Source organism: Glandiceps talaboti, chromosome 23, assembly GCF_964340395.1.
Source record: "Glandiceps talaboti chromosome 23, keGlaTala1.1, whole genome shotgun sequence".
Taxonomy (NCBI): domain Eukaryota; kingdom Metazoa; phylum Hemichordata; class Enteropneusta; family Spengelidae; genus Glandiceps; species Glandiceps talaboti.
The window spans coordinates 9,808,556-9,826,275 of record NC_135571.1 but is presented as its reverse complement, the minus strand read 5'-3'; the positions used below and the strand labels follow the sequence as shown (position 1 = coordinate 9,826,275).

General features: G+C 36.0%; 2 protein-coding genes across 3 annotated transcripts; both read right to left on the bottom strand.

The window, feature by feature from the left end:
- Positions 1-213: 213 nt before the first annotated feature.
- LOC144452702 (ganglioside GM2 activator-like) lies at positions 214-2,265 on the bottom strand. Its single transcript, XM_078143847.1, has 4 exons — positions 2,172-2,265; positions 1,547-1,760; positions 691-859; positions 214-303 (listed from the first exon to the last, which is right to left on the bottom strand). The coding sequence occupies exons 1-4, from the start codon at positions 2,263-2,265 to the stop codon at positions 214-216; spliced, it is 567 nt and encodes a 188-aa protein (XP_077999973.1).
- Positions 2,266-4,726: 2,461 nt separating this feature from the next.
- LOC144452919 (uncharacterized) lies at positions 4,727-17,353 on the bottom strand. Of its 2 annotated transcripts, XM_078144130.1 has the most exons (5): positions 17,207-17,353; positions 9,295-9,417; positions 8,593-8,740; positions 7,001-7,185; positions 4,727-6,274 (listed from the first exon to the last, which is right to left on the bottom strand). In XM_078144130.1, exons 2-5 carry the CDS (start codon positions 9,403-9,405, stop codon positions 5,987-5,989), a joined length of 732 nt encoding a protein of 243 aa, XP_078000256.1. In that variant the 5' UTR covers positions 9,406-9,417; positions 17,207-17,353; the 3' UTR covers positions 4,727-5,986. The 2 variants fall into 2 exon arrangements, with proteins under 2 accessions (XP_078000256.1, XP_078000255.1); XM_078144129.1 differs by lacking the exon at positions 17,207-17,353 and having other exon boundaries at positions 9,295-9,591.
- Between the last annotated feature and the right edge of the window lie 367 nt (positions 17,354-17,720).

Below are 17,720 nucleotides of genomic sequence, written 5' to 3'. Positions count from 1 at the left end.
AAAGTTCTAGGGGCTAAGTAATTTTGTCGTGAAACAAATCATTTAGACTTTGAGAATGAAACCATAAATAAAAACAATAACAAGAAAATTGCATTAGATGAATTGCATTGCATTGAAAGATTCTTCTAGGAATCTTATAACTTAAAGGTAACAAGATGAAGGTATATGGAGTGTACACAGTTCTTGATCTATTGTATGCTGCAATGTCTTTTGTTAGGAGGTCGACAGAGAAGCGTTGATATCAATGCAGCCAGCTGAGGTACCATCGCCATGCATAACGTTAACGATTATCCTGTAGTCACCCTGTAAAAAATAAAGAACATGAACATTTCAGAAACATATTAAGGACTATGTGCCCATGTAGGTAAATAGGGTGGAAGGTATGTAGGTAGGTAGGGTGGTGGCCATGGGTGACTGGGTTGGTTGGTTGGTGGGTTGGGGTGGATAGGTGGGTATGTGGGTAGGCCGGTGGATAGGTATCTAGATATGTTAGGGTAGTTGGATGAGAAAGTGCCACTGGGTTGGTTGGTTGATTAGTTGGTTGGTGGAAAGGTTGGTTGATGAGTGGATTGGTAGGTGGGTAGGTACTGGTATATGAATGTGTTGTATGTGTGTATGAATCGATCGGTTGGTATGTGTTCACGTGCTAAGATACGATGCAGAAAGATAGCAGTAAAGAAAATAATTTACCTCTAAGAGACCGGCATAGTTGTCAGGAACAGATGGGATAGTCACCATTATATCGTTGGCGGCGTAGTTCCCAACTGGTGGAGGGCATGTACATGGGAAATTGTACGGAGATGCCCACAATTTGGCCGAGCAAGGAATGTTCAACAAGGAACAAACATCGTCGTAAGTGCTAGAGACGTTTTAAAGAAAAGAGATAAACAAAAAGGGATTAGTCACAAAATGTAACACAAAGCGAGTTGGGTTGCAAGTAGTTTCGCTTGCCAGAAGAGTGACTTTACATCTTAATTTAGGCACACGAAGTGCGTTCGAGTGACTGGCATGCATCCAGACGTCGACGCATGCGTACCCCATGCAAAAAGTGTAGAAGTCGTAACAAGTCGTACGGTTCATTCGAATAGCAATACGCATGCGTACGCAACGTGGACATATCAAGATTACGGCAAGCAAATAGAACATTTGTCCAATATGAAAATAAGTAGATGAATTCAAATATTATTACACTGTTTCACCAATAATGACAAATACAAATGGAGGTTCACGAAATCCGATATATTTTGAAGAACATTAAGAATAAAAAATAGTAAAAGCAATGAATTAGACATCGACAAATAGTAACATGAAATTTAAGGGTAAAAACATAGATTTTTAGCATAAAAATAACAATTTCACGAGTAATTATGTGTAAATTAACCAATGAAAACTTGAATTTTACGAATACAACTATAATTTTGTACATGAAAATGTGGCCTGTCCTACTTTGCGTCTTGCGCCCCACATGGAACTTATTTTTAATGTGAGAAATCTAAAATAAAAAAAATCAAATACTTTTTTTTGCAAGTAAGTTGACAGCACATACCAAGATCCGATTTGTGTAGTACCGTTGACGATACACGGAATGTCAATTTCGGTTGTAACAGGGCCAATTTTAATGAGGCGTTTCATTTCAAGTTTAAGAGTTATTGGCTGACCAATCAGCTTTGTGACATCAATGTCATAGTTCAAAAATACGTCGCCCGGAATCTGAATAGGGTCTGGTTTGATAGATAAAACGTTCACTTCTATTGCATCACCTGAAAAACATAACATAAGATAACATAAGATAACATAACATAACATAACATAACATAACATAACATAACACAACACAACACAACATATAACATAACATAACATAACATAACATAGCATAACATAACATAACATAACATAACATAACATAACATAACATAACATAACATAACATAACATAACGTGTGGTTATAACGCGTTTCAAAGTTTGTTAGCATTGAGCATGTAAATATATGAAATTTGACATTCTGATGAGCATCGTCAACCGAAACAGATCGAATGCTAACTGCTAAAAAAGACTTTGAACTAAGTGTGTGTTGCAACCTGTGTAAGTCAATGGATAGCCAGCTAAAGGGTGGGATGTGAGCACACATTTTTGTTGCAAAACAAGGAGTTTAAAACATCATACTCACCGCCACATTGCTTCCAAGAGAACCCATTAGAAAAGCCAAGATGAAAGGCAAGGAAGATCGTTACTGTTACACGTGGTAGTGACCTGCAATACATGGTGTTTGGTACTTCTAGATATACGCTCTATTAGACTGTGAGTTTATGATTGTCATCCACAGCACGATGACATTTATAGTGAAACGATATCTTATCTCATTTTTCAAGGATAGAAACTAACCTTCAACGTTTTGTTTTATCATATCATATCACATCACATCACATGATTTAGAATCATATTGATAAAGGATTCTTGTGAATTTTAGCACATGTATCTATTGGTCATGTGATGAGGCAGAAAAAATTGTTTCTGGTCAGCGCGCGCATCACTTAAATACTCTCGCGTCGGTCTTTCTTTTCGTGTTTGTCCAGCCCATATGTCTACAGAGGAAACACAAAAATAACATTCCCCACTTCAGTAAAGACAACTGCAGAGCAAGAAAATGACATCCGCCCCACATACACACGTGATCTAAATTACTAAATGAAAAGAGAAGCAACTGCCATAAATAGTAGATTGAGTGACAGGTTTGTTCAGAATAATAAAACAAAATCTCGTCGTCGTACCACTTTACACAAAATGTCCCGACCAGAAACAAGTTTGTTCTCTTTTTTCGTTACCAAATATCAACATTAGACGAATCCTTTATTTTAGTACAATTCTTTAATTATCTTTGACACTGGAGAGAGAGAGAGAGAGAGACAGAGAGAGAGACAGAGAGAGAGAGAGAGAGAGAGAGAGAGAGAGAGAGAGAGAGAGAGAGAGAGAGAGAGAGAGAGAGAGAGAGAGAGAGAGAGAGAGAGAGAGAGAGAGAGAGAGAGAGAGAGAGACTGAACGAATTGAGACAAACAGAGGCAAAGTGAAAGGCAGGGCAAGATCTAGACAGTGAGACATACACAGACAGAAACAACATATGGATATTGTAGTGCACTATGACATTGACCCTTACATGGTGGTATAATTTATCCTAACTTATCCTAACTGTGAGATGTTTTACATCTGTGCATATATTGAAAGCCACAACGTAACCTTGGAAACTCCTCCGAACAAGCAATTCTCAAGAAAACATACTCTTGTTGATAAAAATTAACGCGACACGTGCCATTATTTTATTTGGCAACGAAACAGGTGTGATTTCCCAAGATGTTAATATCGAATTTTTCATTAGTTTTAGGTACAATGACCTCGACATGGTGAAGGGCATTGACTGCTACTCACGTGGTTTCTTTTCGACAGTTGCGATGATATACTAATTACTTACAGCAAAGGAAACTAAGCTGTACAGAATCGAGAGTCAGATCTGAATGGATACAATTGTTGCACATGTCTGTCTCTTACAGAGGGTAATTCATATACATTGTTGTATGTGTCTGTCTCTTACAGAGGGTGATTTATATACATTGTAATACAATTGTTGTATGTGTCTGTCTCTTGCAGAGGGTGATTTATATACATTGTAATACAATTGTTGCATGTGTCTGTCTCTTGCAGAGGGTGATTTATATACATTGTAATACAATTGTTGTATGTGTCTGTCTCTTACAGAGGGTGATTTATATACATTGTAATACAATTCTTGTATGTGTCTGTCACTGGCAGAGGGTGATTTATATACATTGTAATACAATTGTTGTATGTGTCTGTCTCTTACAGAGGGTGATTTATATACATTGTAATACAATTGCTGCATGTGTCGTCTGTCTCTTGCAGAGGAGGATTTATATACATTGTAGTAAAATTGTTGACTCAGTCATTTTGTACTTATATTAACATCATTTGTGCACTACGTGAGTCGAGTCAGTGACGTGTACACTACATGAGGTTTGTTATCCATGGTGTGTGCATTACATGAGTTGATTCATCCATGACGTGGACAATAGGGAGTTGAGTCATCTATTACGTAAACACTACATGAGTTGATTCATCAATGACGTGGACATTAACTGAGTTGAGTCATCTATGACGTGTACACTACATGAGGTTTGTCATCCCGGTTTGTCATCTATGACGTATACACTACATGAGTTGAGTCATCTATGACGTGTACACTACATGAGATTTGTCATCCCAGTTTGTCATCTATGACGTATACACTACATGAGTTGAGTCATCTATGACGTGTACAATGCTTCTGTGATGTGGACATAGAATAATTGAATCAACGTGATTATTAGTTTCTTTCACCAACATTAAACTGCTCTGAAATATAAGTCATAAAGCAATATGCCAAAATCACATTTTCTGAGTACAGCATAATATTTTATTTGCAGTAATATTATCAGTTATCCAGTCACCATAAAACCTCAATACAGATTTGGTACAAAAGATATAGAAGCCTGTTATTAAACTAAATTTAGCAAAGTAGTAAAAAGGTAACATTAAATGTGTATACTCTTCTGGCTCAACTTTCTCAAGTCTCCAGGCTTTTTCATGCTTTAACTAAGTTATTTTATTTCTTTAAATAAACACTGTATTATTTTGGGTGAAATTATAATCCTAGTGAGTGATTGCGGAACGGTCGGGTGAACGTGTAGAGCCCGAGCTACGAGTAACTGGCAAAATGCTAAAACTGTTTAGGGCAATGTTTTCCTTAAAGAACTAAAGGTGGATAAACACCTGAAACCATTTGAAGAATTAGAGACAATCAAGGGTCTGGTGTCAGTTTACCTTCGGTCATATTACCTTTATTATACCATGCATAAGGCAAATATATGGAATATATACTCTGGTCGTTCTACGTCACGGCAACGCGCGTCTATGTCAAAACAACGCGTGTCTACGTCACTGGTTCTGCTGTATTCGAAATATGAATCGAAACATTCAAAATTGCCATTACTTTCGCCGATTTCTCTTTGATACTACTGGCACTGGAATAATTATCTTATTCTCCAATATTTTTCTTCATTCATCGGGAAAATACTCGTGAGCTAAGGGTTGTCACTACTCATCTACCGACTCGTAGTGAGAAAGGCCCCTTAGGTTGCTCGTAGTTTCCTTGGCTAAACAAAGAAAAATATTGGGAAATAACAGCTAAATATCATTATGATGACAAACTCTATGATTTCTCCGTATCAGAGATATCAACTTAAAACCAACCACTAAATTTACTCTTCAATTTCAAGGTAAAAATCCAAGATCAAATCTGAATATTTTTTTTAATTTCTGTTTCCTTAAAACTTGATCTTCTTTTTTCAATTTTCTTGTTTAATGTGAACAGAATGAAGTGTATAAAAAGAAAAGTTTACTTTAATGTTATTCTCCAGATAATATATGTTATCTCACTAAATTAATTATGCATTTTATAGACGCGGTTAGTAACCCGGATGTGGGTAGTCTCGATGCTATTCCATGGTTTCCAATCTCAAGATCTCTCTTCACCCAATCTAGCGCAATGAGAAATTTTGAACTAATGAGTATTCTAAACTCCCAATTGTTAGAGTGATGTAAACAATGTATAAGTAGTGCCCTGATATGACAAATATACCATATTTGGACATAACTGTACCATATTTGGACAATTAACACTAACTTATCACTGGACAGAATGTGACTGATTGCCAAGACATGTTGTTATTAATGGCTTTGTTTAAATTTCATCCCAGGACCTTATTCAGTTAGACATGAGAAGAGATTCGAAGCCACATATAGCATTTAGACTCAGATTTGATCATATGTGGTGTTAATGGCCCATTAAAATCTATATGTTTATATCTATATCATAAAAATTGTTATGGCAAAATCTCTCAGAGTATTCAACAGCCTAGTTTTCACTTCTATATCTCAAGGGGTATATCCCAAGTCTGTGATGTAATACAGAACTCCTGGGTCATTATAAGGACGACTTGCACCAGACACACTTGTCAAGTTCCCCGGAACTCTATCAATATCTCCTTTGTTATTGGTCTTGATGAAACCACCTTTCTTTTCATAACCAGGAGTTGAATCCTCGGTGTCACGAAAAGTGAAGTATTCCTTCAGTGATTCGAATTGAACGTAGAAAGTGCAGCTTCGTCGATCCTCATTTGGAATATCAGGTGGGTCCCTTGCATCATCAGGCTTCTTATAGCCCTAAAAGACAAAATGATGTTCAATTAATTAGGTTTTACTCCTCCTCAGTTAATTATGTATACACCATATCAGCATCCAAATACCGGGCCTATAAATTTGTATGCATACCAAATTGTTTGTACCATTCTGCCATATTTAATTGCACGTTAGTGTGAGTGAGTGAGTGAGTGAGTGAGTGAGTGAGTGAGTGAGTGAGTGAGTGAGTGAGTGTGTGAGTGAGTGAGTGAGTGAGTGAGTGAGTGAGTGAGTGAGTGAGTTAGTGTGAGTGAGTGAGTGTGTGTGTTTGTGTGTGTATGTTTGTTTGTGTGTGTATGTGTGTATGTATGTATGTATGTATGTATGTATGTATGTATGTATGTATGTATATGTATATATGTATGTATGTATGTATGTATGTATGTATGTATGTATGTATGTATGTATGTATGCATGTATGTATGTATGTATGTATGTATGTATCTGTGTATGTATGTATGTATGTATGTATGTATGTATGTATGTATGTATGTATCTATGTATCTATGTATCCATCTATCTATTTGGTTTACTTATTACATGGTGGATGGTTGCCCTCGAGGAATGATCACTCCGAAAAGAGCCTTCTGAAGTTCGTTATGTTCGTGAAAATACATGAACGTCTCTTTATAATTATGCAACTAGCAATGACATTCCTTTTTAAATCGCATAAAAAACAACGTTATTAAATTATGTAAAAGTATATATTACTTTGGCTTGAACAGTTTTCTTCCCTTTGGAATCGGTAATCCATTGCAGCATGTATATCTTAGATTTATCAGCCCCACTAACTCTTTTACCAGGGATACCTATCCATGCAGGGATCTCGTCATCTACAGGTTCCGGTCTAGCACATCCTTCCTCTAAGGGCGGCTGAGGATAAAAACGGAAAAGCGCTGTGGACAAAAGAGAATGAATGGTGAATTTGAAGAAAAAAAATTTGCAGAAAAAGTGCTAAATATAATGTAACAATTATTCATACCAATGCATCAAATTCCATTGTAAGTGTATGATATAATTCCAAAACACTGGCATAGCTATGGCTATTAACGAGTCACATTGCCTCAGATTCATTAGCTATCTCTGATTTAGTCACATTGCCTCAGATAGCCTCATTCATTGGCTATCTCTGATTTAGTCACATTGCCTCAGATAGCCCCATTCATTGGCTATCTCTGATTTAGTCACATTGCCTCAGATAGCCTCATTCATTGGCTATCTCTGATTTAGTCACATTGCCTCAGATAGCATCGTTCATTGGCTATTTCTGATTTAGTCACATTGCCTCAGATAGCCCCATTCATTGGCTATCTCTGATTTAGTCACATTGCCTTAGATAGCCCCATTCATTGTCTATCTCTGATTTAGTCACATTGCATCAGATAGCCCCATTCATTGGCTATCTCTGATTTAGTCACATTGCCTTAGATAGCCCCATTCATTGGCTATCTCTGATTTAGTCACATTGCATCAGATAGCCCCATTCATTGGCTATCTCTGATTTAGTCACATTGCCTCAGATAGCCCCATTCATTGGCTATCTCTGCTTTAGTCATGTTGCAATGTTGCCACCATTCAGACTTTAAAAATACCGCGAATTGTAGTTGGCTATTATATTGCTATACGCATGGTCTTTTTTCAAGATATGTTTTTGACCAAAATTGATATTTTATGACCTAATTTGTACATCACATCACGTTGTAAATACAGCTTCACCTATACATCCCTAGATACATCCCCATTAAATTTCACCCCAATCTGCTCAATAGTTTTTGAATTATAGATATTTTACCAGAAGGACAAATTTTTTGACCTAATTTGAATATCGCTGATTGGATCATCACGGTATGATTGCAGCTTCAGCTACACATCCCCAGATGTATCCCATTACATTTCTGCCCAATCTCCTCAGTAGTTTTTGAATTATAGATTTTTGACCAAAAAGACATAGTTTTAGGCCTAGTTTGCATATCACTGATGATATCATCATGTTGTGAACAACCCTTAATCTAAACACTCCTAAGAATATTCCCATCACATTTAAGACTGATGACAAAGAATCATACACTGGTGGCAAGATCATTTTGATTTGAACAATTTTTCAAGTAGACACCCATGATAATACACCCACCAAATATCATGGCAATTGGTTCGGCAGTTTTTACTTTAAGTTGTTTACACACACACACACACACACACACACACACACACACACACACACACACACACACTTTGCCATGCCTATACATATAGAACTACTGGACCTTATCAGTACAGTTGTGCTAATAAAATAGTATGCGAACCTTTATCACCGTATGCTCCCTTTCCATCAACTATATAGATATTGTTTGATTTTTTTGTCTTGACTTGCCAGAAACCATCGTTTTGTCGACTCAATATCGACCAAATCCGAATATCACCACCAGACGGAGGCCACAGGATTGGAGCAACCTAAACGAAGATGATGAAAAAATAAATTACATACATACATACATACATACATACATACATGCATACTTACTTGCATACATACATACATACATACATACATACATACATACGTACATACGTACATACGTACATACGTACGTACGTACGTACGTACATACATACATACATACATACATACATACATACATAAATAGATACATACATACATGCATAAATAGATACATAAATACATACATACATACATACATACATACATACATACATACATACATACATACATACATACATACATACATACATGCATGCATGCATACATACATACATACATACATACATACATACATACATACATACATACATACATACAACATTTATCTCGTGACCATCATATCAAGACGTCAACTTACTACCGCTACCACCACCACCACACCACCACCACCACCACCACCACCACCACCACAACAACAACAACAACAACAACAACAACAACAACAACAACAACAACAACAACAACATTAATGTTGTTATTATTTTAACAGTATATAAAATTTCACCTTATCACCACGTGTTTCCTCTACAGCTGGTTCAGTAGTACCGGTCTCCTTGGTTCGGTTTTCAGTCACCTCGACACTTGTTTCAATATCATTCTGAGATGTATCCGCCATCTTTGATAATCACTATTAATCCAATTAGCAAAAAACGTGATGAGGGATAAAGCGATTGAACGACTGGGTTACAACAAGTATGATAAATGTTTGACTGTCACAGGCAATTTATATCAGTTTGACAGAATGAAAGCGGAAATTAGAAATGAAACTAAATGGCATAACTGATTACAAATATTTTCTATTCTACCGTTTCTAGAAATTGCGGAAATGAGCTCGAGGTCATACGACATTGCATCACTCTACAGACTGATAACAGAAGCGACAATACAAATAATAACCAGTATTTTCCCAGCCTCGACTTGGTTTGTATATATTGTTTGATTTGGGCTATAATTTGGGTAGAATATTCACGCCTAATGCTAGGAGTAAACCATTTCATGGGGGGGGGGACGACTGGAATTTGAATTCGATGTATTATCTCGGCCACAACGACAGCAATATTTTTCCCAAGAGCAACTAGAAAGCAAATTTATTTTGTTGAGTACAGATAAAGTAATGTTTTGATATACATGTTTTAAATTTGACAGTTAAATTGCCAATAAAAGAGCATTTTCTCACTACATACTGGTTTTATATTCATAGCACTACATACTACTACATACTGGCTTTGTATTCATAGTACCACATACTACTACATACTGGCTTTATATTCATAGCACTACATACTACTACATACTGGCTTTATATTCATAGTACTACATACTACTACATACTGACTTTGTCTTCATAGCACTACATACTACTACATACTGGCTTTGTATTCGTAGTACTACATACTACTACATACTGGCTTTGTATTCATAGTACTACATACTACTACATACTGGCTTTATATTCATAGCACTACATACTACTACATATCGGCTTTATATTCATAGTACTACATTCTACTACCTACTGGATTTGTATCCATAGCGCTACATACTACTGCATATCGGCTTTATATTCATAGTACTACATTCTACTACCTACTGGCTTTGTATTCATAGCACTACATACTACTGCATATCGGCTTTGTATTCATAGCACTACATACTACTACATACTGGCTTTATATTCATAGTACTACATACTACTACATACTGGCTTTATATTCATAGCACTACATACTACTACATACTGGCTTTGTATTCATAGTACTACATACTGGCTTTAGCTTCATAGCTCTACGTACTACTACATACTGGCTTTATATCCATAGTACTACATACTGACTTTGTATTCATAGTACTACATACTACTACATACTGACTTTGTATTCATAGCACTACATACATACTGACTTTGTATTCATAGTACTACATACTTCTAGATACTAGCTCGAAACTGATTGTGCTATGATGTTATCTGAAACAATTATCGCCGATATAGTTATCTAGGGCGTGTGGCTCTAGGGCCCAACTACAAGAATCTAGGTTTTTTTTATGACAAAAACTTTTTTTCGACCCGTCCCCTCTAAAATTCAAAGGTGTACACGTTAACCTTGGTAAAGTAAGTCCTTAAGGTCAATCGCAGGTCAGCTGTGAATAGTGACATGGTCGTAATATTGTTCGCGGATACCGGATCTCATATTTCAGTTTTGTTGATCTAAATGTAATGTTTCATTCCTTGTGCTACAGACTTGTCTTTGGTGTTGATAGTTATTGACCAAATTCAAGTTGTAACTTCAAACGCACACAGTCAATCTCAGAGGTACCAGAATCTCAGGACACGTATTCAGGGGATAAACTCACAAGCACACAGAATATTACTTTTGGTGAAGTAGGAGTATGCTTAAACCGACAATACGAGAGCTTTGGATTCGTTTTCCTTCACTTACGGCAGTTCAAACTAGATAGAAACAATAGTTCCCCGTAGTATTCCTACTACGACGCAGATCAGACACCGTAAATCCAGACGTGTTGCTCTCTTCCGCCCCGCAAGATCTCTCTGTGTAAAGTAGCTTATTAGCATACACCCAACATTCACATTTTATTCAAATCTAAATCTTCATTCCGTAATACAAATATGGTTAGTAAATAACATGTTTACAGTAAACTTCAATTCTTTTCCTTATATAGGAAGTGTTTATGAACTACGGTTAATTTAATTCAGAGATAATCTATTTTGAAAATACTCTTTTCTACTAAGGCTGAATTCATTAAAAGTTGTGATTTATCACTTGTAGTGACACTTGCAAACGTTCACTTAATTACAAGTAATAACATGGTCTAGCTCGTATTACTATCTCATTAATCAATTAGACCTCACACGGTCGGGTAACCTAGATACAATTACTGTGTTTATAATACAGTTATATACTTTGTAACACCACCCCCTACCCCATAGTGTTTTGTCCCCAAAACAATTAAGCAATTGAAATTGAAAAGAATAATAAAAGAGTAATAAAAGGTATAGAAATGTTAATAATTTGAGTAAAATTCAAAATTCAAAGATATTCTGTGTAAGGTAAAATGTAATCAAAGAATAGAAAATTGGTAATAATTAATTTTTGTTTTGTTTTGTTTTTTTTTTTTTGTTTTTGGTTGTTGGAGTTAAAATGTTAAAATGTTAGTAAAAGTTCAAAGTCTCTGAAATTACTTAAATGTTAGAATGTTAATAAAAGTATGTTAATAAAATTATTGAAATCACTTATGTCGACAGAAAATCACACGTCGGCATTGAAAGTTAAAATATACTTATCCAAAATCGTAAACACTCTTATCTAATTATCTTAAAATGGAAAAAGTGTCTTATATAAACGTAAAATACTTGTCTTCAACAAATTAAAATATCTCTTATCTAATCTTAACGCATTATCTTAATTATTACTCAAAATGTCCATAGTTGAAATGTTTCTTCTTATCAGAAGTTCAAAATTGTCTCACAGTGTAGAGTTCAATATTATTTCAACAGTCATAGTTGAAATGATCTCAACGTCCAGAGTTCAATGTTCTCATTTCAATAAGTAATAAAGTTCAAAAGTAATTATACAAAAAAAATCAATAAAATGTTACAAATTGACGTCAAAATTGAAATCATCATTATAAATAGGTACCATTAATAATAATTTCAAAGTCAAAAATCAAAATTGACTATAGTCAACCATCAAAATTCCAGTGACGCTACCTTTATATTGTAAACCAAGTTAAACTCAAGGGGTCACACTGTGAATTAGCCTTATCATGTTTAACCGGAGTACTTAAGGTCTTATTAGCGCTGGATTTACTAGCATCAACACTATGATACCGTGTATCAGTCACGTCTGGTATGTCAATAGTCGCATTAGGTGCGTCCTTATTTTCATGAATGAAGGGGCCTTCTAAGGGGTTGTCATGAATCGTACAAACAGTCAAGGGTGTCATGTCCTTATTACTATTGTTCATACTATCATTAGATTGAGTGGGTAGCATCGGAATGCTAGACATCTCACCAGGACCCTTTTCATGATCTCCATTCTTACTTGTTAGTTTTCGCCAATATTGTCTAATTGTACGAAGGCAGTATTTGTAGGTGGCCATGAATATCAAACAGAGAGCAAAGATACACAGTGCTTCAACAATATATTGATATAATCGGTGTTCTGCTTAGGTTCAAATGCTTGTGTAGGCGATGGGTTCGTAGATTTATCCCAAGAAATTTGCTGTGCTTCAACTTGTTTGTCAGTAGTATTTGTAATGCTATATTCACATTTCTCATTTTCCACATCTATTATAATATTAAGGCCAAGTAAAAAAAAAATGATAAGAGTAAAGTTACCCCACTCAGAGTGAAGAATAAGAAGATATATCCTAGTGAACCGTCTTTAAAATTGATTGAACTGTCGTTACTATGTCGAGCTTTGTACAGCTGTTAGACCTTGTCATCTAGAGATACAGTTCCCAACAGGAATTTCCCGATTAAGTTTTAACAAGTTACTGACTAGTCGATTGCATCCGCAAATCACGCGAATAGCAATCTTATCAAATAAATAGACCCAATACAAGACTTTTGCCTTCAACGATATATCTGACATAACCTATTTTAAGAAAGGTAAATATGCCAACGTTATAGAAGGAGTGTTATACACTATTAACAAAATGCCTTGTTTCATCAATACTAACGCATTTCTCCACCATGTCTTAATCAACACAATAACTTTATACGATATCCAATGCTCTTAAATTAACATTGATTATATAATCCAACTTAATATTTCTAAACATTATAATATCAGAGTTACTCAACTTGGAGTCGAAAACCATGTAAAGCCAAACAGACTATAAGAAACATGTATGTTTTCATATTAGACTCAAACGAAGTGAGATAGACTCTACAATAAATTCATCAAACAGATTTATTCAATCTATAATCTGTTTATAAATTATTGTTTCTACCAAAGGGTCACTGTCAGTTATTGTCAAGACTTGTACCTAGGGGAACTGTAGTCAGTGTAGCGATAATTTAGAGTACCTTAAATGAACAGAAATGTAGACATTTAAAACAAAACATAATTACATACCAAATACATGGTGTGACCACGCATAAAATATTTTGGAAATTTTCCATCAGAACGAAAACAAGGCTTGGTGTAGCCAAACACTTCCCTTACCATATAAGGTGATAAAATGGTATTTTTTTGTTTTATTTTTGTTTGAGAGCGGTGACAAATGAGACGGTTCACTAACTATACAGTCAATAACAGTATTGTCCTCACCAAATAAGGCAATAAGATGGTAGCATTTTTCACTGATAGGAGTGATAAATGAGAAAAGGTAATTATAGCGACTATGTCTTTGTTATCAAAAATTTCCCGTTGTTTTGAGCAATCATTGAAGAAGTACCTTTCAGGGCCTCTATCATTCAACGTCTGGCCAGACTAATTCAATCACTCACACAATCATAGCTGTCTTTGTTCCAGATAAAATAAGAAACTTGCAAAATCAATCATACAGGCACTCTTAAATGACAACTCAAAACAATTGACCTTAAATAACTTTTTATACTATGTGATATCAATATTCAAATATAATCAATTTCACACGGCGCGATATGTTAACGTCTTTTGTGAAAGAATGCAGCGATCAAACAGGTTGTTTCCTAAATTGACCTTAAGTGTACATGTTCTATTTAGATTTATCAACAAATGCCTGTTTATTTCTCCATAGCTACTTGTCAAATCAGACTACTGCCCAGTAAAGTTGAATAATGAATTGAATTCCTCCCGTTCCAAAGAGGATTAGTCTAGTCTTAGAGGGATGTGTCTTATTATTCAAATATCTGTCTGTCATGTCAAAGTTATGTAAAGTAGTACCGTCTGGGAGTGGCTGAAAGTAGTAGTTGCTAAAACTCGTGTAGTCTGAATTCCTACATAATTTAATAACGTCACGTTAATAGTGGATCCTATAAGTCCATTTGGGAATGTGCCCCTTAGCTTAGCCGAAATTACACATTTACACCTAGAGGGTATGATATTTTTGAGATGGTCCTAGAGTGGTTTTTCGATGTATAAATAATTTGTTGACGTGCTAGATCAATAATTACCCTATGTCGTTTGTTTAGGAAATCCATCCCCAGAATGAAATCTCTGTCTAAATTTTTAACTAAATGCACCGGAGTTTTGACCACTTGATTGTCATAATATACTGGAAGTCGTACAAAACTCAAAATAGGAATTTGCTGATTGTTTGGTAAATTTATGCAATTGTATTCAGATTTTCAGAAATCATCTCACTGAGGAATTTTATCAAATTATTTTGTAGATATGATGGTGACATTTGCACCAGTAGCAATTTAGGTACTAATAGTATTGATAAAAGTTCTAACCTTGCTCAATTACTGTTAGGAACCATCGAATCAGCAAATTTTACAGAATTTCACTTTGGCTTGTGAGAAGTGTTTGATGATTTGACATTTCTCACACGCCTCAGTAATTTTTTTTTGGATAAAATCTACCCCGAGGAAGCCTCTGGCAATTTCTCGCAATGTGATATATTTACCACATGAATAGCAGCTTTGTTGCTGAGGACATGCATGTCCCGTCTTATTGAAATTGCGGCAAATTTGTCTGCGTAACAAAAGTTTTCTCCCTCCCCCTTATTGTCAGAAAATGTTTGAGATTGTACCTTAGATCTCAAGTCTTCACTTTGGCGATTGAGAATGTCATTCTGTTGGCGCAATTGTTCAGTGAAATCCATTGTGTGTTGCAACAAATTTGCCAGAGTCCTGTTTTTCGGAATGTTCCTTAATCCTTCGTTGGACGATTGTTGAAAATCTTCAACCGGTAGTTTAGATATTTCTGCCGTCTTCGCCTCAGAGAACGCATTTTCAAAGTCATTTGGTTCCCTTTCTTTATATCATATCAAAGTCCTTTTTCGACGAATTTTGTTCTTTGAATAACGCTATCCTGCCTGGAGTCGCTCACCAGTTTTACTGCCCGGATCTCACACCAGTGCTACAGACTTGTCTTTGGTGTTGATAGTTATTGACCAAATTCAAGTTGTAACTTCAAACGCACACAGTCAATCTCAGAGGTACCAGAATCTCAGGACACGTATTCAGGGGATAAACTCACAAGCACACAGAATATTACTTTTGGTGAAGTAGGAGTATGCTTAAACCGACAATACGAGAGCTTTGGATTCGTTTTCCTTCACTTACGGCAGTTCAAACTAGATAGAAACAATAGTTCCCCGTAGTATTCCTACTACGACGCAGATCAGACACCGTAAATCCAGACGTGTTGCTCTCTTCCGCCCCGCAAGATCTCTCTGTGTAAAGTAGCTTATTAGCATACACCCAACATTCACATTTTATTCAAATCTAAATCTTCATTCCGTAATACAAATATGGTTAGTAAATAACATGTTTACAGTAAACTTCAATTCTTTTCCTTATATAGGAAGTGTTTATGAACTACGGTTAATTTAATTCAGAGATAATCTATTTTGAAAATACTCTTTTCTACTAAGGCTGAATTCATTAAAAGTTGTGATTTATCACTTGTAGTGACACTTGCAAACGTTCACTTAATTACAAGTAATAACATGGTCTAGCTCGTATTACTATCTCATTAATCAATTAGACCTCACACGGTCGGGTAACCTAGATACAATTACTGTGTTTATAATACAGTTATATACTTTGTAACACTTGCAAAGTGGGCCATGTATTGTTACCTCTTGGGTAACGTGCTAGATTCGAACTAATGGCGTAGTGTTCTCTGTTCGCAAGTGAGCACCCCCCCCCCTCCCCAATCAGACACTAATGGAAATACCTACATAACTCAAGTTTCCTAAAATGGGTATTGCTTCTTCCGTATTATGCTATCCCCTCCTCCGATCCCCTCCCCACATTCCCCAAGTGTCATCATTTTTCAAAACCGGGGAGAGAAACCCTCAGGTCCAGATTACGCTTGGGGTGTACTAGTCACAGCGCAGTGTGTTTTTCGGGTTGTACTATATACACATATACTTTCCCAGTTTTATCGCACAATAACAGGAAGCGTATTAGCCATGTCAAGGTTGTCTCACACAGACAGTTACGTGTAACACAGTACACACACACGGACACTAACGGGTTTCTAGGATAACGTCACAGACACGAAACTATGCGGTGTGTGGACCAACGCGATCCTAGAAACCCGTCTTATTTTAACCCTTTCACATATTAGCGGCCAAAAATGTCAATATTATCGATATATTATCATATTTTGAAACATATCTCGGGACGCAAATGTCTGTGTTTTCTCAGGACGTGGAAGAACGTGGCAATACACCTTGGTGTCACCCCTGTCTGTTATCAGTGACGTTTCTCAATGTATTCTTCAAAGTTAACTTACCTTAGAGTGGGGCCAGATATACGAGATTCACGCACTCGGATTCAAGGTCTTGTTCACCCGCTGCAGTCGGAAGTCGAACTGTTCTGATACAAATTTACTTGTCGTGACCCGGATAATTTTGACGTGTCGTGACCTAATCAGTAAATATGTGTATAGTCATTGGTATTCATTGTTAATCGGTCATTAATCACTTCAAGGCAAACACTCTTGGGAATGAATGAGAACCACAGAAATGATTTTTTGTTGTTGTTGCTGTTGTGTTGTGTTGTGTTGTGTTGTGTTGTGTTGTGTTGTGTTGTGTTTTTGTTTTTGTTGTTTTTGTTGTTTGGGGATAATTGCCTAGGAAGTGGCATGTATTTGTGAGCTAGTAAGTCTAGAGAACAATCGCTATCACTTAGGCCAAACAAAAAATGATTTTTTATTTTATTTTATCATATTTTGTTCCGTAAGAGTGTCTAGTTTAGGTATTCCATTGTTTTCCAAATGGTCTCTGTGTTGTTTATTTCTTCCTATC